The 22,136-nt window shown below is 41.8% G+C and overlaps 1 protein-coding gene across 1 annotated transcript in view; it reads right to left on the bottom strand.

Annotated features, from left to right (window-relative positions):
* LOC117510020 (zinc finger protein 69-like) overlaps positions 1–21,934 on the bottom strand; it is a 47,421-nt gene extending 25,487 nt beyond the window's left edge. Inside the window, exons 1-2 of the mRNA XM_034169625.1 lie at positions 21,855–21,934; positions 11,040–12,172 (exon numbers count right to left, since the gene is read on the bottom strand). Coding sequence (XP_034025516.1) covers positions 11,040–12,172; positions 21,855–21,858 — 1,137 coding nt within the window. The 5' untranslated portion in view covers positions 21,859–21,934. The remainder of the gene's footprint in view (positions 1–11,039; positions 12,173–21,854) is intronic.
* Positions 21,935–22,136: the final 202 nt, after the last annotated feature.

Raw genomic sequence — 22,136 nt, 5'->3', positions numbered from 1 at the left:
CACGACAACAGTGCTAAAAAATAAAATAAAAATCCACTGAACAGGCTGTAGAGCAGCACAGGTAACGCACGACAACAGTGCTAAAAATAAAATAAAAATCCACTGAACAGGCTGTAGAGCAGCACAGGTAACACACGACAACAGTGCTAAAAAATAAAATAAAAATCCACTGAACAGGCTGTAGAGCAGCACAGGTAACAGCACGACAACAGTGCTAAAAAATAAAATAAAAATCCACTGAACAGGCTGTAGAGCAGCACAGGTAACGCACGACAACAGTGCTAAAAAATAAAATAAAAATCCACTGAACAGGCTGTAGAGCAGCACAGGTAACGCACGACAACAGTGCTAAAAAATAAAATAAAAATCCACTGAACAGGCTGTAGAGCAGCACAGGTAACGCACGACAACAGTGCTAAAAATAAAATAAAAATCCACTGAACAGGCTGTAGAGCAGCACAGGTAACACACGACAACAGTGCTAAAAATAAAATAAAAATCCACTGAACAGGCTGTAGAGCAGCACAGGTAACACACGACAACAGTGCTAAAAATAAAATAAAAATCCACTGAACAGGCTGTAGAGCAGCACAGGTAACACACGACAACAGTGCTAAAAATAAAATAAAAATCCACTGAACAGGCTGTAGAGCAGCACAGGTAACGCACGACAACAGTGCTAAAAATAAAATAAAAATCCACTGAACAGGCTGTGGAACAGCACAGGTAACACACGACAACAGTGCTAAAAATAAAATAAAAATCCACTGAACAGGCTGTAGAGCAGCACAGGTAACACACGACAACAGTGCTAAAAATAAAATAAAAATCCACTGAACAGGCTGTAGAGCAGCACAGGTAACACACGACAACAGTGCTAAAAAATAAAATAAAAATCCACTGAACAGGCTGTAGAGCAGCACAGGTAACGCACGACAACAGTGCTAAAAAATAAAATAAAAATCCACTGAACAGGCTGTGGAACAGCACAGGTAACACACGACAACAGTGCTAAAAAATAAAATAAAAATCCACTGAACAGGCTGTAGAGCAGCACAGGTAACGCACGACAACAGTGCTAAAAAATAAAATAAAAATCCACTGAACAGGCTGTAGAGCAGCACAGGTAACACACGACAACAGTGCTAAAAAATAAAATAAAAATCCACTGAACAGGCTGTAGAGCAGCACAGGTAACGCACGACAACAGTGCTAAAAAATAAAATAAAAATCCACTGAACAGGCTGTGGAACAGCACAGGTAACACACGACAACAGTGCTAAAAAATAAAATAAAAATCCACTGAACAGGCTGTAGAGCAGCACAGGTAACGCACGACAACAGTGCTAAAAAATAAAATAAAAATCCACTGAACAGGCTGTAGAGCAGCACAGGTAACACACGACAACAGTGCTAAAAATAAAATAAAAATCCACTGAACAGGCTGTAGAGCAGCACAGGTAACGCACGACAACAGTGCTAAAAAATAAAATAAAAATCCACTGAACAGGCTGTGGAACAGCACAGGTAACACACGACAACAGTGCTAAAAATAAAATAAAAATCCACTGAACAGGCTGTAGAGCAGCACAGGTAACGCACGACAACAGTGCTAAAAAATAAAATAAAAATCCACTGAACAGGCTGTAGAGCAGCACAGGTAACACACGACAACAGTGCTAAAATAAAATAAAAATCCACTAGGCAGGCTGTGGAGCAGCACGACAACAGTGCTAAAAAATAAAATAAAAATAAAAACGAAAGCGTTAGCAAGCTTGCCAACGCTGATGAAGGTTAGCTGATAAAAGAGCTCCGTCGCGATGCTTCGACCGTTAGAGGTCTTCTTTAGGCGTTGGAGCACGGTGAAAAAGTAAAAAAAAAAGTAAAAAAGTCTTGAAAAAGACTGTTAATTCAAAGAACTCAAACAGCTCAGTTCAAACAGCTAACAGATACAGCAGAACACCGCTCAAGGACAACCTGATAATAATGAATTACAATAGTCCAGCCTAGAGGAAATAAATGCATGAATTAGTTTTTCAGCATCACTCTGAGACAAGACCTTTCTGATTTTAGAGATATTGCGTAAATGCAAAAAAGCAGTCCTACATATTTGTTTAATATGCGCTTTGAATGACATATCCTGATCAAAAATGACTCCAAGATTTCTCACAGTATTACTAGAGGTCAGGGTAATGCCATCCAGAGTAAGGATCTGGTTAGACACCATGTTTCTAAGATTTGTGGGGCCAAGTACAATAACTTCAGTTTTATCTGAGTTTAAAAGCAGGAAATTAGAGGTCATCCATGTCTTTATGTCTGTAAGACAATCCTGCAGTTTAGCTAATTGGTGTGTGTCGTCTGGCTTCATGGATAGATAAAGCTGGGTATCATCTGCGTAACAATGAAAATTTAAGCAATGCCGTCTAATAATACTGCCTAAGGGAAGCATGTATAAAGTGAATAAAATTGGTCCTAGCACAGAACCTTGTGGAACTCCATAATTAACTTTAGTCTGTGAAGAAGATTCCCCATTTACATGAACAAATTGTAATCTATTAGACAAATATGATTCAAACCACCGCAGCGCAGTGCCTTTAATACCTATGGCATGCTCTAATCTCTGTAATAAAATTTTATGGTCAACAGTATCAAAAGCAGCACTGAGGTCTAACAGAACAAGCACAGAGATGAGTCCACTGTCCGAGGCCATAAGAAGATCATTTGTAACCTTCACTAATGCTGTTTCTGTACTATGATGAATTCTAAAACCTGACTGAAACTCTTCAAATAGACCATTCCTCTGCAGATGATCAGTTAGCTGTTTTACAACTACCCTTTCAAGAATTTTTGAGAGAAAAGGAAGGTTGGAGATTGGCCTATAATTAGCTAAGATAGCTGGGTCAAGTGATGGCTTTTTAAGTAATGGTTTAATTACTGCCACCTTAAAAGCCTGTGGTACATAGCCAACTAATAAAGATAGATTGATCATATTTAAGATCGAAGCATTAAATAATGGTAGGGCTTCCTTGAGCAGCCTGGTAGGAATGGGGTCTAATAAACATGTTGATGGTTTGGATGAAGTAACTAATGAAAATAACTCAGACAGAACAATCGGAGAGAAAGAGTCTAACCAAATACCGGCATCACTGAAAGCAGCCAAAGATAACGATACGTCTTTGGGATGGTTATGAGTAATTTTTTCTCTAATAGTTAAAATTTTGTTAGCAAAGAAAGTCATGAACTCATTACTAGTTAAAGTTAATGGAATACTCAGCTCAATAGAGCTCTGACTCTTTGTCAGCCTGGCTACAGTGCTGAAAAGAAACCTGGGGTTGTTCTTATTTTCTTCAATTAGTGATGAGTAGAAAGATGTCCTAGCTTTACGGAGGGCTTTTTTATAGAGCAACAGACTCTTTTTCCAGGCTAAGTGAAGATCTTCTAAATTAGTGAGACGCCATTTCCTCTCCAACTTACGGGTTATCTGCTTTAAGCTACAAGTTTGAGAGTTATACCATGGAGTCAGACACTTCTGATTTAAAGCTCTCTTTTTCAGAGGAGCTACAGCATCCAAAGCTGTCTTCAATGAGGATGTAAAACTATTGACGAGATACTCTATCTCCCTTACAGAGTTTAGGTAGCTACTCTGCACTGTGTTGTTATATGGCATTAGAGAACATAAAGAAGGAATCATATCCTTAAACCTAGTTACAGCGCTTTCTGAAAGACTTCTAGTGTAATGAAACTTATTCCCTACTGCTGGGTAGTCCATCAGAGTAAATGTAAATGTTATTAAAAAATGATCAGACAGAAGGGAGTTTTCAGGGAATACTGTTAAGTCTTCTATTTCCATACCATAAGTCAGAACAAGATCTAAGATATGATTAAAGTGGTGGGTGGACTCATTTACTTTTTGAGCAAAGCCAATAGAGTCTAATAATAGATTAAATGCAGTGTTGAGGCTGTCATTCTCAGCATCTGTGTGGATGTTAAAATCGCCCACTATAATTATCTTATCTGAGCTAAGCACTAAGTCAGACAAAAGGTCTGAAAATTCACAGAGAAACTCACAGTAACGACCAGGTGGACGATAGATAATAACAAATAAAACTGGTTTTTGGGACTTCCAATTTGGATGGACAAGACTAAGAGACAAGCTTTCAAATGAATTAAAGCTCTGTCTGGGTTTTTGATTAATTAATAAGCTGGAATGGAAGATTGCTGCTAATCCTCCGCCCCGGCCCGTGCTACGAGCATTCTGACAGTTAGTGTGACTCGGGGGTGTTGACTCATTTAAACTAACATATTCATCCTGCTGTAACCAGGTTTCTGTTAGGCAGAATAAATCAATATGTTGATCAATTATTATATCATTTACCAACAGGGACTTAGAAGAGAGAGACCTAATGTTTAATAGACCACATTTAACTGTTTTAGTCTGTGGTGCAGTTGAAGGTGCTATATTATTTTTTCTTTTTGAATTTTTATGCTTAAATAGATTTTTGCTGGTTATTGGTAGTCTGGGAGCAGGCACCGTCTCTACGGGGATGGGGTAATGAGGGGATGGCAGGGGGAGAGAAGCTGCAGAGAGGTGTGTAAGACTACAACTCTGCTTCCTGGTACCAACCCTGGATAGTCACGGTTTGGAGGATTTAAGAAAATTAGCCAGATTTCTAGAAATGAGAGCTGCTCCATCCAAAGTGGGATGGATGCCGTCTCTCCTAACAAGACCAGGTTTTCCCCAGAAGCTTTGCCAATTATCTATGAAGCCCACCTCATTTTTTGGACACCACTCAGACAGCCAGCAATTCAAGGAGAACATGCGGCTAAACATGTCACTCCCGGTCTGATTGGGGAGGGGCCCAGAGAAAACTACAGAGTCCGACATTGTTTTTGCAAAGTTACACACCGATTTAATGTTAATTTTAGTGACCTCCGATTGGCGTAACCGGGTGTCATTACTGCCGACGTGAATTACAATCTTACCAAATTTACGCTTAGCCTTAACCAGCAGTTTCAAATTTCCTTCAATGTCGCCTGCTCTGGCCCCCGGAAGACAATTGACTATGGTTGCTGGTGTCGCTAACTTCACATTTCTCAAAACAGAGTCGCCAATAACCAGAGTTTGATCCTCGGCGGGTGTGTCGTCGAGTGGGGAAAAACGGTTAGAGATGTGAACGGGTTGGCGGTGTACACGGGGCTTCTGTTTAGGGCTACGCTTCCTCCTCACAGTCACCCAGTCAGCCTGCTTTCCCGGCTGCTCGGGATCTGCCAGGGGGGAACTAACGAATGGTTAGTTCCCCCCTGGGGAACTAACCCAGGGGGGAACTTCATTCACCACCATTCAATGGTGGTGAATGAAGTGTGTGTGTGTAATTATATATAAAATGCAGTATGTTTGGTCCATTGGGGTGAAGGTGAGACAGTGGCGGTGCTGTAAAGTGTTAAAATATTGAAGTGAATTCAAAATCACAGCCACAAAAACCTGTAACTCCAGAGTTGTCTGGGCATCTTGGTGGCTTCCCTCACTCGTGTCCTTGTAGTCATTTTACTTAGAGAACTGCTTCCTCCAGACAGATTTTCTGTGTCGTACCACAATCTGTATTTATTAAAGATTGAATTTATGTCCAAGAAAATGCTCATGTGATCATCCTCTGACTTCTGTAAAGGAAAAAACTATCAAGAAAAGTGTTTTACTTATACAATAACCAGTTTATCCAGTTACTTACGGCCTCTGGAATCAGAGCTGTATAAAAATGTCTGCAATTCTTAAATGGTTAATGTGATATTTTTAAATAAAACCTGAAAGTTGACACAAGAACGTCTGAGCTGTTTTAACCCATTATAACTCCTGTGGTGGTGAACTGAGGCAACATTAGATATTTGCTGCTGAAACAGCATCAATAAACTGCTCAACTTATAAAATGATAGTTTGCTGGACTTTGTAATATTCAAAATTGCAGTTTTGGCACTCAGCAGTTTGTAATAAATGAAACATTTCTATAACACATTTTAATTACAAACATCAAAATCTGCAGCACCATTTAAATTTTCCACACAAAGCAAATGTAGTATTACAACACAAGGTCATTTTAATGTCATACAGATAGCAAGAAGGACTTCCCTAAAAAAAAAAAAAAAAAAAAAAAAAAAAACCCTGTACAAAAACAAAACATTAAAAAAGGGGAAAAGTTGAAGTCATCGATCTGTTAACTGAAAAGTTTATCTGGAACAATTTTACTCATGCAGATTTACATTTTAATATATAACACTTCGTTTAGGGCGGCACAGTGGTTTAGTGGTTAGCAATGTTGCCTCACAACATGAAGATCGTGGGATCAATTCCCACCTGTGGCCTTTCTGTGTGGAGTTTGCATGTTCTCCCCGTGTTTGTGTAGGTTTCCTCTGGTGCTCCGGCTTCCTCTCACATCCAAAGACGTGCAGGTGAGGTGGACTGGAAACTTTAAATTGTCTGTATGTGACCCTGTGACAGACTGGTGTCCTGTCCAGGGTGAACCCGCCTCACACCCTGTGAGTACTAGGATTGGCTCCAGCTCCCCGTGACCCTTAATTGGAGTAAGCAGGTATAGAAAATGGATGGGCAGTTTCCAAAAGCTTTAGAGCTTTTAGCACCTGCAGTTTAAAGAAGTAAAATTTAAAATACGTCACTGATTTAGAACCAAACAGTAAACGTCACGTTCAATCTGACAAGCTGCTGTTTGAGGCTCCTCGTGTGTTTGTTGACTCCAGCAGAAACGTCTCCAGAGCCAAGTTTGACAGCGTGAGCACGGCGATGCACACACGGGCTCAGTGGGATTGTCCAGACTCACCCATTTCTTTGTTTTTTGGATTAACATGGGCGCAGCGATGTTACACACCAATGAGCTGAACTGTAATATTAGCTGTTAGTTTTGTAAATAATAAATAACATCTCAGACACATAGTAAGTAGTTTTTTTTTTTTTTTCCCCACAGCTGAACCAATCACATTGGAGCATGATGATATGTCCATCAAACAGGGATGCTTCTGGAAGTCCCAGTTGTCTAGATGCTTTGGAAGCACAAGAGACAAATCTACAGTCACCACAAACCTGGCAACAAGGGCATGTATTTATTTATTTTTTAACAGTAACAACTGTAACGTCTCCCCTTGGCACAATAACATAAACAAGCAGTTATTTTATAGATTTATACAAATACATATACAAGTTTAAATGAGTCAACACCCCCGAGTCACACTAACTGTCAGAATGCTCGTAGCACGGGCCGAGGCGGAGGATTAGCAGCAATCTTCCATTCCAGCTTATTAATTAATCCAAAACCCAGACAGAGCTTTAATTCATTTGAAAGCTTGATTCTTAGTCTTGTCCATCCAAATTGGAAGTCCCAAAAACCAGTTTTATTTGTTATTATCTATCGTCCACCTGGTCGTTACTGTGAGTTTCTCTGTGAATTTTCAGACCTTTTGTCTGACTTAGTGCTTAGCTCAGATAAGATAATTATAGTGGGCGATTTTAACATCCACACAGATGCTGAGAATGACAGCCTCAACACTGCATTTAATCTATTATTAGACTCAATTGGCTTTGCTCAAAGTGTAAATGAGTCCACCCACCACTTTAATCATATCTTAGATCTTGTTCTGACTTATGGTATGGAAATAGAAGACTTAACAGTATTCCCTGAAAACTCCCTTCTGTCTGATCATTTCTTAATAACATTTACATTTACTCTGATGGACTACCCAGCAGTGGGGAATAAGTTTCATTACACTAGAAGTCTTTCAGAAAGCGCTGTAACTAGGTTTAAGGATATGATTCCTTCTTTATGTTCTCTAATGCCATATACCAACACAGGGCAGAGTAGCTACCTAAACTCTGTGAGTGAGATAGAGTATCTCGTCAATAGTTTTACATCCTCATTGAAGACAAATTTGGATGCTGTAGCTCCTCTGAAAAAGAGAGCCTTAAATCAGAAGTGCCTGACTCTGTGGTATAACTCACAAACTCGTAGCTTAAAGCAGATAACCCGTAAGTTGGAGAGGAAATGGCGTCTCACTAATTTAGAAGATCTTCACTTAGCCTGGAAAAAGAGTCTGTTGCTCTATAAAAAAGCCCTCCGTAAAGCTAGGACATCTTACTACTCATCACTAATTTAAGAAAATAAGAACAACCCCAGGTTTCTTTTCAGCACTGTAGCCAGGCTGACAAAGAGTCAGAGCTCTACTGAGCCGAGTATTCCTTTAACTTTAACTAGTAATGACTTCATGACTTTCTTTGCTAATAAAATTCTAAATTCTAACTATTAGAGAAAAAATTACTCATAACCATCCCAAAGACATATCGTTATCTTTGGCTGCTTTCAGTGATGCCGGTATTTGGTTAGACTCTTTCTCTCCGATTGTTCTGAGTTATTTTCATTAGTTACTTCCTCCAAACCATCAACATGTCTATTAGACCCCATTCCTACCAGGCTGCTCAAGGAAGCTCTACCATTAATTAATGCTTCGATCTTAAATATGATCAATCTATCTTTATTAGTTGGCTATGTACCACAGGCTTTTAAGGTGGCAGTAATTAAACCATTACTTAAAAAGCCATAACTTGACCCAGCTATCTTAGCTAATTATAGGCCAATCTCCAACCTTCCTTTTCTCTCAAAAATTCTTGAAAGGGTAGTTGTAAAACAGCTAACTGATCATCTGCAGAGGAATGGTCTATTTGAAGAGTTTCAGTCAGGTTTTAGAATTCATCATAGTACAGAAACAGCATTAGTGAAGGTTACAAATGATCTTCTTATGGCCTCAGACAGTGGACTCATCTCTGTGCTTGTTCTGTTAGACCTCAGTGCTGCTTTTGATACTGTTGACCATAAAATTTTATTACAGAGATTAGAGCATGCCATAGGTATTAAAGGCACTGCGCTGCGGTGGTTTGAATCATATTTATCTAATAGATTACAATTTGTTCATGTAAATGGGGAATCTTCTTCACAGACTAAGGTTAATTATGGAGTTCCACAAGGTTCTGTGCTAGGACCAATTTTATTCACTTTATACATGTTTCCCTTAGGCAGTATTATTAGACGGCATTGCTTAAATTTTCATTGTTACGCAGATGATACCCAGCTTTATCTATCCATGAAGCCAGAGGACACACACCAATTAGCTAAACTGCAGGATTGTCTTACAGACATAAAGACATGGATGACCTCTAATTTCCTGCTTTTAAACTCAGATAAAACTGAAGTTATTGTACTTGGCCCCACAAATCTTAGAAACATGGTGTCTAACCAGATCCTTACTCTGGATGGCATTACCCTGACCTCTAGTAATACTGTGAGAAATCTTGGAGTCATTTTTGATCAGGATATGTCATTCAATGCGCATATTAAACAAATATGTAGGACTGCTTTTTTGCATTTGCGCAATATCTCTAAAATTACAAAGGTCTTGTCTCAGAGTGATGCTGAAAAACTAATTCATGCATTTATTTCCTCTAGGCTGGACTATTGTAATTCATTATTATCAGGTTGTCCTAAAAGTTCCCTGAAAAGCCTTCAGTTAATTCAAAATGCTGCAGCTAGAGTACTGACAGGGTTTAGAAGGAGAGAACATATCTCACCCATATTGGCCTCTCTTCATTGGCTTCCTGTTAATTCTAGAATAGAATTTAAAATTCTTCTTCTTACTTATAAGATTTTGAATAATCAGGTCCCATCTTATCTTAGGGACCTCATAGTACCATATCACCCCAATAGAGCGCTTCGCTCTCAGACTGCAGGCTTACTTGTAGTTCCTAGGGTTTGTAAGAGTAGAATGGGAGGCTTCCAATTCAGATCAGGGAGACAGACACCCTCTCTACTTTTAATATTAGGCTTAAAACTTTCCTTTTTGCTAAAGCTTATAGTTAGGGCTGGATCAGGTGACCCTGAACCATCCCTTAGTTATGCTGCTATAGACTTAGACTGCTGGGGGGTTCCCATGATAAACTGAGTGTTTCTTTCTCTTTTTGCTCTGTATGCACCACTCTGCATTTAATCATTAGTGATTGATCTCTGCTCCCCTCCACAGCATGTCTTTTTCCTGGTTCTCTCCCTCAGCCCCAACCAGTCCCAGCAGAAGACTGCCCCTCCCTGAGCCTGGTTCTGCTGGAGGTTTCTTCCTGTTAAAAGGGAGTTTTTCCTTCCCACTGTCGCCAAGTGCTTGCTCAGAGGGGGTCGTTTTGACCGTTGGGGTTTTTCTGTAATTATTGTATGACTTTGCCTTACAATATAAGGCGCCTTGGGGCAACTGTTTGTTGTGATTTGGCGCTATATAAATAAAATTGATTTGATTTGAAATACATCAAATCAGTGAAACAGAGTCAGGTTTGTGTCCGGGACTCACTGGAAGGAGTTTGTGTCCAATGAACGGTTACTTAGTGAGACTCAGATGAGGAGGATCACTGACACTGTGAGGGAACATCTGACACCACATGTAGTCCATGTGGGGAGTTTCTCTGGACATGATCCAGGACACAGGCCCCAGAGACTAGTAGGAAAGGACACGCCCACATTTCAGCTGATTGCAGCAGATGGATGTGGCTTTGGAGAGGCGGAGATGGACCGACCATCCCGGACCCAAGGTGGTTATGGAATGTGGTGGATGTAACAATGTGTGGCACCAGTACCTGATCCCAGACTGGACCTGAATGACAAAATCTGCGGTTGGTCGTGTTACACCTCACTGTTAAGTTCTGTTAACTGAACAAAGTGGGCGCAGCTTCCGTCGACTGATTTTGACTTCATACTTCCTGTAAGTGAATTTGGACACTTAGTGTGGATCTTCATTTACATCTGTGGTCTCAAGCCATGAGCCCTGAAATGACACGGCTTCAGCAGCATCGTTCGTCAATTAATATTATTTTGATGTTGGGGGGCATCGGTCCGATCACCTCCCGACAGGTTCAGCTGGTTTGTCATGGCACAGAGATGAAGACCACAGACGCAGAGTCTAAGATCACAGTGTGGATGCGATCTACAAGAGGAAAACCAAGCAGATCAGTTAGGAAAGTTCATAAGAGGTCGAACATCAGCATCTGCCACCTCAACACACTTATGCCTCCTCAAACAGGACTTTCTGCTGTAGCCTTTACCACAAACACTGCATCTGAACAGTTTTTCTCTTGTGTGGACGATCATATGCGTTCCAATTTGTCCACGATGCCTAAAACGTTTGTTACAAACTGAACAGCTAAAAGGTTTCTCTCCTGTATGACATCTCATGTGGTATGTCAAGGACGACGCCTGAGGAAATCCTTTCCCACAAATGGAGCACCTAAATGGTTTCTCTCCAGTGTGGATTCTCATGTGCTCCTTCAGGTGGTGCTTGTATATAAATGTTTTTTCGCACTCTGAGCAGCTGAATGGTTTCTGTTTTTTATGAATTCTCATGTGTCTGTTCAGACTGCTCTTTGGGCAAAAGCTTTTGCCACATTCAGAACAGTGATATGGTTTCTCTCCTGTATGAATTTTGTTGTGTTTAGCCAGATTGTCTTGAGATCTAAATTTTTTATCACACTCAGAGCAGCTGAATGGTTTTTCTCCTGTATGAATCCTCACATGGTCATTCAGTCGGCTCTTGTAGCGTAATCTTTTACCGCACGCAAAGCAGCTAAATCGTTTCTCAGCATCATTACTTCTCACTGCGCTTACAGGGATTTCATTGTTCGTCAGAGAGTTTAACAGTGAAGATTCTCTGGCCTTCTTCCAATCATCACTATTATCAGTATCAACTTCAGAACAGTTTGATGCCTTATCCTCTGGTTCCGAGTTGGTGTCTGGTTCTGGTCCTCCACAGTCCTCTCCGTCAGATTCTGTTTTCATGTGTTCTGTTGAGGTGCTGGCTCGAGACTCTGCCTCTCTGTTCTCCTCAGTTTGGCTTTCATGAAGCCATGAGGGTTCAGGTTTCTCTTCATCACCTTCAAACTTCACAGGGATGTGAGTCAATGTGAACTTGATGATATCATCCTCCTCCAGTTCTTGAAGCTGTTCCTCATCTTGACTGGACCAGAGTTCCTCCTGTTCTTGTTTAATGTGTAGGGGATCTGAGTCCTCTGGGTCCAGGCTCGAGTTCCAGCACTGTTCTGGGGGAACCTCTTCTTTATCTAATAGCTGCTGCATATCTGCAGGATACCCTGAAAGAAACAAGATGGAACTCAGTGAGGTTTTGGAAACCATAAGTTACTGGCTTGCCTGCCACCACTAACCGTTTAACCTGGTACTACCTGCTGCATGGGTCAGACCATCGGCGACTAAACCAGCAGCCCCATCAAGGCTCGAGGCAGGATGTGGAAGGTGAAACTGGACATCCTGACAGAATGAAACAAAATAACTGTCTGAAGGTCTGTGGTGGACCATTGCCAGTTGGTGCAAGGTGACAGGCACCTCCCTAAGAGCAGTGATAAACAAACCTATCATCTGGTCAGTCACTGCAACAGGAACTGGCTCCAGTCTGTCTTGGTCTGCCTTTGCCACTGGACATTTCAATTACTACTCTTAGTGTGGGCTATTAGTTCTTGATTGCAAAAATCTTTTAACTGACTGAGTAAAGAGTCTGCTGCAAAAGTTCACACAATCTGATGCTCAGTGATCAATGTAATGAGCCATTTAGAGCTACAGTACATATTAGTGGATGTTCAACAAGACTTCACAGTGAAAGATCTTGCAAATCTGAATTAGTTATAAGAACCAATGAAATTGATCAGAACAGTCTGGACATGGATGCCTGTTTCTCTCCCTCTCTCTGCCTGTCTGTCTCCCTCTCTCTGCCTGTCTGTCTCCCTCTCTCTGCCTGCCTCTCCCTGTCTGTCTCTCTCTCTCTCACTCCCTCTCTCTGCCTGTCTCTCTCTCTCTCTCTCTCTCTGCCTGTCTCCCTCCCTCTCTTTGTCTGACTCCCTCTCTCTCTCTCTCTCTGCCTGTCTCCCTCCCTCTCTTTGTCTGACTCCCTCTCTCTCTCTCTTTGTCTGACTCCCTCTCTCTCTCTGCCTGTCTCCCTCTCTCTCTCCCTCTCTCTGTCTGTCTCCCTCCCTCTCTCTCTCTGCCTGTCTGTCTGCCTCTCTCTCTGAGTGTCTGTCTCTCTCTCTCTGCCTCTGTCTGTCTCCCTCCCTCTCTCTCTCTGCCTGTCTGTCTGCGTCTCTCTCTCTCTCTCTCTCTGCCTCTGTCTGTCTCCCTCTCTCTGCCTGTCTCCCTCTCTCTGCCTCTCTGTCTCTGTCTGTCTCCCTCTCTCTCTCCCTCTCTCTGTCTGTCTCCCTCCCTCTCTCTCTCTGCCTGTCTGTCTGCGTCTCTCTCTCTCTCTGTCTCTCTGTCTGTCTCTCTCTCTCTGCCTGTCTGTCTCCCTTCTCTCTGCCTGTCTGCCTCCCTCTCTCTCTGCCTGCCTGTCTCCCTGTCTCTCTCTGCCTGTCTGTCTCCCTCTCTCTGTCTGTCTCCCTCCCTCTCTCTGCCTGTCTGTCTCCCTCTCTCTCTATGTCTGCCTCTCTGCCTGTCTGTCTCCCTCTCTCTCTCTGCCTGTCTGTCTCTCTCTCTCTGTCTCCCTCTCTCTCTCTCTGTCTCCCTCTCTCTGCCTGTCTGTCTGTGTCTCTCTCTCTCTCTGTCTCCCTCTCTCTGTCTGTCTCCCTCTCTCTGCCTGTCTGTCTGCGTCTCCCTCTCTGCCTGTCTGTCTCCCTCTCTGTCTGCCTCCCTCTCTCTCTCTTTGTCTGACTCCCTCTCTGTCTGTCTCCCTCTGTCTCCCTCTCTGTCTGTCTCCCTCTGTCTCTCTGCCTGTCTGTCTCCCTCTCTCTGCCTGTCTCTCTCTCTCTCTCTGCCTGTCTGTCTCCCTCTTGGTCTCTCTCTCTCTTTGACTCCCTCTCTGTCTGTCTCCCTCTCTCTGCCTGTCTGTCTGCGTCTCTCTCTCTGTCTCTCTCCCTCTCTTTGTCTGTCTCCCTCTCTCTGCCTCTCCTCCTCCTGTTGGGAAGCAACCAAAGCAGAGACAAACAACAGCAGTTGAGAGGATTCACAGTGGCTCTTCTCCAGTATTGGAAAATGTCGCAGGCTGGATCGGTATTTTCTGACAGTGAATTATGTCCGTATCGGAAGATGATCCCGATCGGATCGGTCACAATCTTAATACCTTCAAGATGAGGAAGTGTCTACTTCTGTTGTTATTGATACTTTGGACAGTCGGATCACTCATACTAGTTGGAACACTCTGAAGTGGAATTTTGCAGTACTCCCGAGATGATATACTGCTTCTGCAGAATATGGAATACTCAGCGCCGAATCTCAAACTGTGGAGAACTGAGACAATATGGCTCTAACCTCAATTGTCAGCGGGATACTTTGAGAAGGAAATGCGGCAGGAGAGGAGGAAAAATGTGTTTTCAGCCGGCAGAGGCTGAAAACACTCACCAGCACACTGAAATGCTCTCCATCGTACTGTCCAACATTTGCTCATTATGGAATAAGTTAGAACAACATACAAACATAACTTGCCAATGGGGGTATAGACAAGCGAAGCTGATCTGTCTCACTGAAACCTGGTTGGATAATACCACTGCAGACTCAGAGCTCTCTCTGGTTGGATTCGGAACTCCACTCAGACTGGACTGGGGCACTGTGAGTAGTCTAAAAGGGCACGGGGTGGGCTGAGGGTCCATGTAAATCAGGAATGGAGCAGAACAGCTGTTGTGAAGCCTGTTGTATCATTTAGACCCAACTATGGGTCCCCACTAAGGTTGTTAAGGTATTTTCTAACAATAAGCCTTCAATAACAAAAGTCCTGAAATCAACCCTGAATGAAAAGAAAATTGCGTTCTTCTCTGGGAATAAATCTCATTCAAAATAAAGTGAATAAACATAATTCAATACTAAAACATCCTCGGCCGTATGAGTGTGTTCTTTATAATTTACAGTTGTTTAATTAATTATTAAGATCCTGTTGTCTTATGTATAATTTGTACATGTTCAATAAAGCCCCTCTATCAATCAGTCAACCAAAAACAATATTTACATTTACATAATGGTGACTGCAGGAGGGCGTGCGCACATGAGCTTTGAGTTAGTGGAAGTTGGCGTGCACGCTGATGTCCGTGAAATGTCTTGTAAATGACTCCAGAGGTGTTATCAGGTTATAAAAACAGCGTTTTCAGATTTTGGAAGTGTTTATTTCTTTTACATAATATATGACAAAGGTGTTACATTTAGCCAAAAACGAAGCGAAGTTAGCAGGTAGTGATGCCACCATGCTAATGCCTATGAGATCATACCATAAAAATAGGAACAGAATGTGACATTTTAACCTCTTAAAATAGGTCCAGGTTAGCCGGCTTTCAACCTGTCCAAGGTCTGTGTCCCAAGAATGTTCTCTGTGAATTTGAAGACTGTGGCGGTAAGAGGACTGGACTTACGCTGAACACAGACAGATGGACAGATGGACAAAAAGCCTTTGCAATACTTGATGGCCTCAGGCAGACATGTCTAAAGTCCGGCCCGGGGGCCAAACGTTCAAACTTGCACCGGCCCGCAGCCATCAGCACTGTTGACCACAGTATAAAATACACGCCTACAAAAAAAGCTGTATTTCACCAGAAGATGGTGGAAGACCTGTGGCTACACTCTTGCTGAGTGACCCTTGTGTGATCCTTTCCTGCCCACTTCTAAAATGGCGAGTGTCAGTAAAACAAAAAGGAAAGCTGACAGCGAGGTACAAGTGGAAACTGGAGTCATTTTTTTCACTGAAACACAAAACAACTATATCCGCCTAATTTACCAACAGACTGTGGCTGTTTTCAAGGAATTCACTATCACGAGGCACTAGCAGATGAAACAAGCTAACTGTGAACGAACGCGCAGAAAAATAGAAGCAACTGGAAGCAGTTTTAACAGCACAGCAGCACTTTTTCACAAGAGGCTGCGAGTGAAATGAAAATGACACAAACGTGGAACGCTGACGGTCAAACACAGCAAACCTTTACTGAGGGTGAATTTATTAAAGACTGCGTGAACCAGAGAAAATTTATCCTGAGAAGAAGCAAGAGTTTGCCGACGTGTGCCTGGCTGTGGTACGGAGAAGTGAAGACGTTTCAGCTGATCAGCTGATATTAAGAGACGGTTAAAGGCAAAAGGAGTTTGACTTTTTTCATTAGCCTGCGATGAGAGCATGGATGCATCCGACACAGACGGCTCAGTGACTGATTTTTTTTGAGAGGAGTGGACAATGAAATGAACGTGAGTGAAGAGCGACTTGACCTGCCGAGCCTTAAGGACCAAACAAGAGGAACGGAGTTATTTGTTTCTGTTTGAAATTACCGTGGAATAAATTATTCCTGATGGTGCACCTGCCATGGCTGGTGAGCGAAGTGGATTATCAACTCTAGTCTGTAACAAAGTCAGCGAAGAAAGAGGCAAAGCTATAAAACGCCACTGCACTATTCACCAACGGGTTCTCTGGGCCAAACATCTGAAATATGATCATGTTAGGAAACCGATGATGACAGCAATCAATTCTATTCGCTCCAAAGTCCTGTGCCACCGCCGGCTTCAACAGTTTCTAATCGACATCCAGTCTGAGTACGGAGATGTTGTGTATCACAGCAATGTAAGTCGGCTCAGTCGGCGGTCTACACTGCAGCGCTTCTACTCTCTTAGGGAGGAAATCAGACAATTCTTGGCACAAAAGGGTCAACCGATGCCAGAACTACATGATCCTGATTTTGGATTTTTGGTTGACAAAACACGACATCTGAATGTACTGAACACGAGCCTTCAGGGGAAAAATGCAGTAAACCAACTGTATTCACATATCAGAGCATTTGGGACCAAGCTGAGATTCAAAAAATTGCAAAGAAAATGCTGAGCTTGTTCGGCTCGACATAGTTGCGTGAGAAGACATTCTCAATTATGAACATTATCAAGAACCGCCTGAGGTCAGGACTTAGTGATTCTCACCTGTGTGACTTGCCTATTTACTGCAGTCCAGATCTCAGGATCACCATCACATTAGTGCAGGTAAGACAAGTTATTTTAGTCTTCTGAGGTGAATAAATTCAACAAACAAAAAAAAAAGTCAACTTTCACTGTTCTTATAGTAAAACTAGTTAATACTATTTACCTTTTAATATAAAACAAATATAAGCCCATGTTGATTTAATTGCATAGTAAAGCCTATTAAATAATAATGATGATGATGATAGTGTGGTGAGCTGTGTGGAACAACAAAGACCGAGCTGGAGATTTTGTCTTTTCTGCACTCTGCCACAAAGAGCAGGGCTGTGAAATGAAAATTGTGAAATCCGAGGAAAATTTGCAGGGGGTCTGGGGGGGTCTAGGGCCATGTGGAGCCCCAAAATTAATTTTTTATCTAATGATACTTTTTCAGCATCTCCTGGAAGAACAAATCTCAAAATCACTGGATATTTAAATGATCCTACATCCAACCTTTTATTTGACCTGTCAATGATGATGTTGAAATAACAGAATACGACGTGGAAGTAGGACCTGGAATGATTTTCCTTTTAATTGTAAACCAAATTATGCATTAACTCAGAACAATTAACTACATGAAATTTCTGAAGACTAAAAAGACTGTTACACCATTTCAAAACCACAGCTAAAGCTTGTAGAATATTTGGAAAATCATGGTAAAATATCAATAACATACCTTATAGTAAAAAGTCACTTATACAAGGTCTGTGAGAAAAGAAAACGGACCTTTTTATTTTTTTCAAAAACTATACGGATTTGAATCACGTGCGATTACATCAGACAAGCTTGAACCCTCGTGCGCATGTGTGAGTTTTTTCACACCTGTCGGTTGCGTCATTCGCCTGTGGGCAGGCTTTGAGTGAGCACTGGTCCACCCCTCCCGTCGGAATTCCTTTGTCTGACAACTTCCTGACAGACTGGCGCTTTGCTTTATCAAACTTTTTTCAGAAACTGTGAGGCAGATCCAAGTGGACACCATTCGAGAAATTCAGACGATTTTCGGTGAAAATTTAAGGGCTGATGAGAGATTATGAAGTGTTACTGTAGCTTTAAGGACAGCCCACGGAGCCGGACGGCGCGCCGCGCCCCGAGCCGCCGTCGTCAGACTGTTTCGAGCTGAAAACTTCCAAATTTAAGCCTCTGTTGACCCAGGACATCGTGAGAGAACAGAGAAGTTTCAGAAGAGGTCGAGATCAGCAGTTTATCTGGACATTCCACTGTTAAAGGAGATTTTGTAATGAAAGATGTGCGGACGGATTCGCGAGTCGGCACCCAGCCGCTCATGGCGTGGCGCCACAGCAAAACACCTCTGTTGGAAGCCTTACAGGACAAGTTGGAACATGCCCAGCTGTTAAACAATTTCTCGGATACTCACTCAACTGAAAGCCATCGAAAGCCACCTAAATCTTACGAATGGTTATCAACACGGAGGCGTTTTCATGTGGCGCCGCGCGATGAGCGGCTGGGTGCTGACGCGCGAATCCGTCGATTCGAGTTTATCAGTGCAGCTGTTGTGGAAATGTTGCCCTCCACAGCCGTTTTTTCAAAGGCTTTGTTATTCGCCAAGTATCCACAGAAATCAAATGGACTGCATTTAAACTGACTGCAATTATATAGCGCTTTTCCATCTGCATCAGATGCTCAAAGTGCTTTACAATTATGCCTCACATTCACCCCGATGTCAGGGTGAACAAGGAAACAAAACAAGGAATTTGACTTCGGTTTGAGCTGCTCTGTACGGAATGTAGAAATATACACTAAACACTATACACTAAAGGGGAGGCGATGGTCTAGTGGATAAGGTGCTGGGCTTGAGTCCAGAAGATCATGGGTTCAAAATCCCACCTGACTGGAAAATCACTAAGGGCCCATGGGCAAGGCCTTTAATCACCTATTGCTCCCGGTATGTAGTGAGCACTTTGTATGGGGTGAATGTGAGGCATAATTGTAAAGCGCTTTGAGGGTCTGATTCAGATGGAAGAGCGCTATATAAATGCAGTCCATTTACTAAACACTGAATAAATCACAGCAATAAGAAGTGCAAATGAAATGTGCAATAAGAAAAAAAAAAGAATGTCCTGTCCGCAGACTGAAGATTTCACAGAGCACCTGGGCTTATGGTTTGGCAAAGCTCCAAAACTTAATAATGTGAAAAAATAAATAATTACACTATGTAACACAATTTTTGTTCCTGGCTTCTACGTGTTATATTTCAACTGCTTATGTCTAAAGTCTATGGAAAAATGACTACATTCAGCACAAACTTTGATTTAATTTTTGTTAACGTTCTAGAAAGTTCTAAAAGTTTCTTGAAATTTCTAGATAATTCTGGACAGTTCTAGCAGTTATAGAATATTCTAGAAGACTACTCAGTAGTAGTGAAGGCGAATCGAGAATATTCTTGAAAACAGACAAATTTCAAAATATCATTGTCCTGATCACAGAAGCAAAGTTTCTGTGGAATAACAGCTATTTTCTATTTATTTAAGGCATAACAGGTTAGGAAAACACACTGTGTACCCAGGAACAAAACAAAAATAATTTGTTACATAGTGGTATCTGGGAAAACAGAGAGAGGGAACACCCTAAACTTAAAATTCTGCATGATGGCACAGCGACATTGTGCCATTGCTCAGGGAGAGCCCTGCCACTACTGATATTGTTTAAAAACACAAAGGTATTTTTTTATCCGATTACTAGATTAATCGATAAATTAATCTAAATTTATTCTACTAATTTTAATAAATTAAAATTAATAGAATACTCAATTCCAAAAATATTCTATAGCTGCAGCCCTACTTGAAAGCTCTAAAAGTTTGGGATGTCCACATGCTAAGTTTAGCTTAAGCGCTGCACAGGAGCCACACAGCGTCACCACAGCAACCAACCAGTCCTGCTTTACGACAACTGTTGTAACAGCTGTGCTTTGAGTGGCATTTTATCTCTGCAAAACTCCGCGGATCCAAGGAAACTGATTTGTATCTGTAACACACAGATCAGTGTCCGCGGACTTAGAAAACTTACACAATGTCGTTAAAAAAAGAGAACGCTTTGCGATAAGCATTTTAAAAACTCAGTGATGTTCACGATTAAAAAAAGAGTACATCACTAACACCCCACCCCCCCTCCCCATGATGAAATCCGCTGAATCCCGCGGATCTGCGGAGGTTTCACAGCCCTGCAAAGAGGCGCTGTTATTTTTACACACAACACCACAGAGACAATGGCTGAAATCAAACACACGACACTTTACACTTATGGTAACAACGACATGACCCTCAACCAAACTGACTAAACCAACTGAACTGCAAAACACAACAAAACAACACTGTTAAACCAACATAAACCACAATAACAACACTTAAAACCCCAAACTCCCATAATGCATTGCAGCACAACAATTTACATTCTTAGTGATCGGCCAATAGTTTCCTTGTCCCCGGCAAAGTGTCTGATGAGCCCTTCGGGTCATTATGTCATTGGGACATCTTGACCAGCAAACCAAATTGGTTTGGGCTGGCGGTCACCGCAACTCACCCAAAATGACCTCTACAGGTGTTCCACAGGGCTGTGTCATCTCTCCAGTTCTTAGATTAGATTAGATATACTTTACTGATCTCACAATGGAGAAATTATGTTTACACTCCAGTTACCTCAGACAGCAATTAGTCCACAATTATTACTTGTTTACCATAATAATGGCACACATCAGAATTAAAGAAACTGCACAGCCCCCGGAGGGAAAAGGAATAACGATAAGCAGGCGCCCTCATCGGAGTCCCAAGCTGATGACATTACATACAGTAAGTACTTTGATGACACCGTTATCAGAGAATTCACAAATTCCTCAGATCAGCTGCAGACTGAGCTGGTCACTTTATCAGACTGGTGCCTCGAGCTGAATATCAGCAAAACAAAAGAACTAATAACAGGCGTCCGTAAGGCCCCTCCGCCGTTCCCACTCTGCCTGTCAACTATCAGCAGATAGAGAGGGTTGAAAAATACAGATACCTTAGGACAATAACTGATCACAAACTTAACTTCAAGGTAAATGCTGATATCATCTATTCCAAGTGGCAGCAGCGTCTCTTTTTCCTTCGTAAACTCTGCAGATTCCAGGTTCACCAATCAGATCTTACAGCATTCTACAGATGTTTCACTGAATCCATAATCACCTTCAATATCACTTCCTGGTCTGGAGCGCTGTCCAACATCTACAGGAACCCACGAAACAGAATCATAAAGCTGAGCAGCAAAATAACTGGACAAGACCAGGAATCGCTCCTCATCATATACAACATGCAAATCTATTCATACGCGGTGCTTCTGATTAATCGATCCAGGTCACGTCTCTTTACTTTTGCTCTGGTTGGGCTGAACTGATGTTTTGAAGTGATGATCTTAAACATTTCCCCACAAAATCCACGCAAACGTTTGATTCTACTCAACTGAAAAATCCGCATCTCGTTGATTTGTTGTCCGTTATTTACTATAATCAAGTTGATCAAACCATCAATCAACAATACAAACAACAATAACAATGATGATGATCGTTAATTCATATTTTTACTTAAAAAACCGAATTCATGTATTGGCATCACGTGCGGAGCCACTTCAGCCACGTTTTCAAATCTTTGTAATTATTTTTGGTTTTGTTCGACAGAATAAGCAGAGGGGAGACACAGGTCGGGATTTGAACCCGACACTTTGTTCAACGGGCCCAGATCAGGCGACTAGCGCGAGTTAGCTTTAGCTAACGAACTCTACGTGTCTATATTTAGACCAACATTAGCTCGTTATTTTTAGCGCCAGGAGGAAGAAAACAACGGTTTATTTATATTGTGATGTTAATATACTTACACATATAGATTTTTGCGAGTTGAAATCTGAAGAAATTCAATGTTGGAGCTACTTAATGTAAAACAGGAACTTCGTCTTTTGACAAACTGCGTATAGCTGCATTACACCGCCCCCTGCTGGTCTGGAGCGTGAGTGGACTCCAGACTCAGTTAAAAGGCTTGTTCATGAAGGACTATCAGCTCTGCATTACCAAAATACAGAAACATCACTCAAAACTCTCATATTCTATATTTATTTGAAGCATGTTTCACAAATTATAACTTTAATTACATGGACCCCCAC

This window comes from Thalassophryne amazonica, chromosome 5 (genome assembly GCF_902500255.1).
Source record: "Thalassophryne amazonica chromosome 5, fThaAma1.1, whole genome shotgun sequence".
Taxonomy (NCBI): domain Eukaryota; kingdom Metazoa; phylum Chordata; class Actinopteri; order Batrachoidiformes; family Batrachoididae; genus Thalassophryne; species Thalassophryne amazonica.
This window is presented reverse-complemented; position numbering and strand designations above follow the sequence as displayed.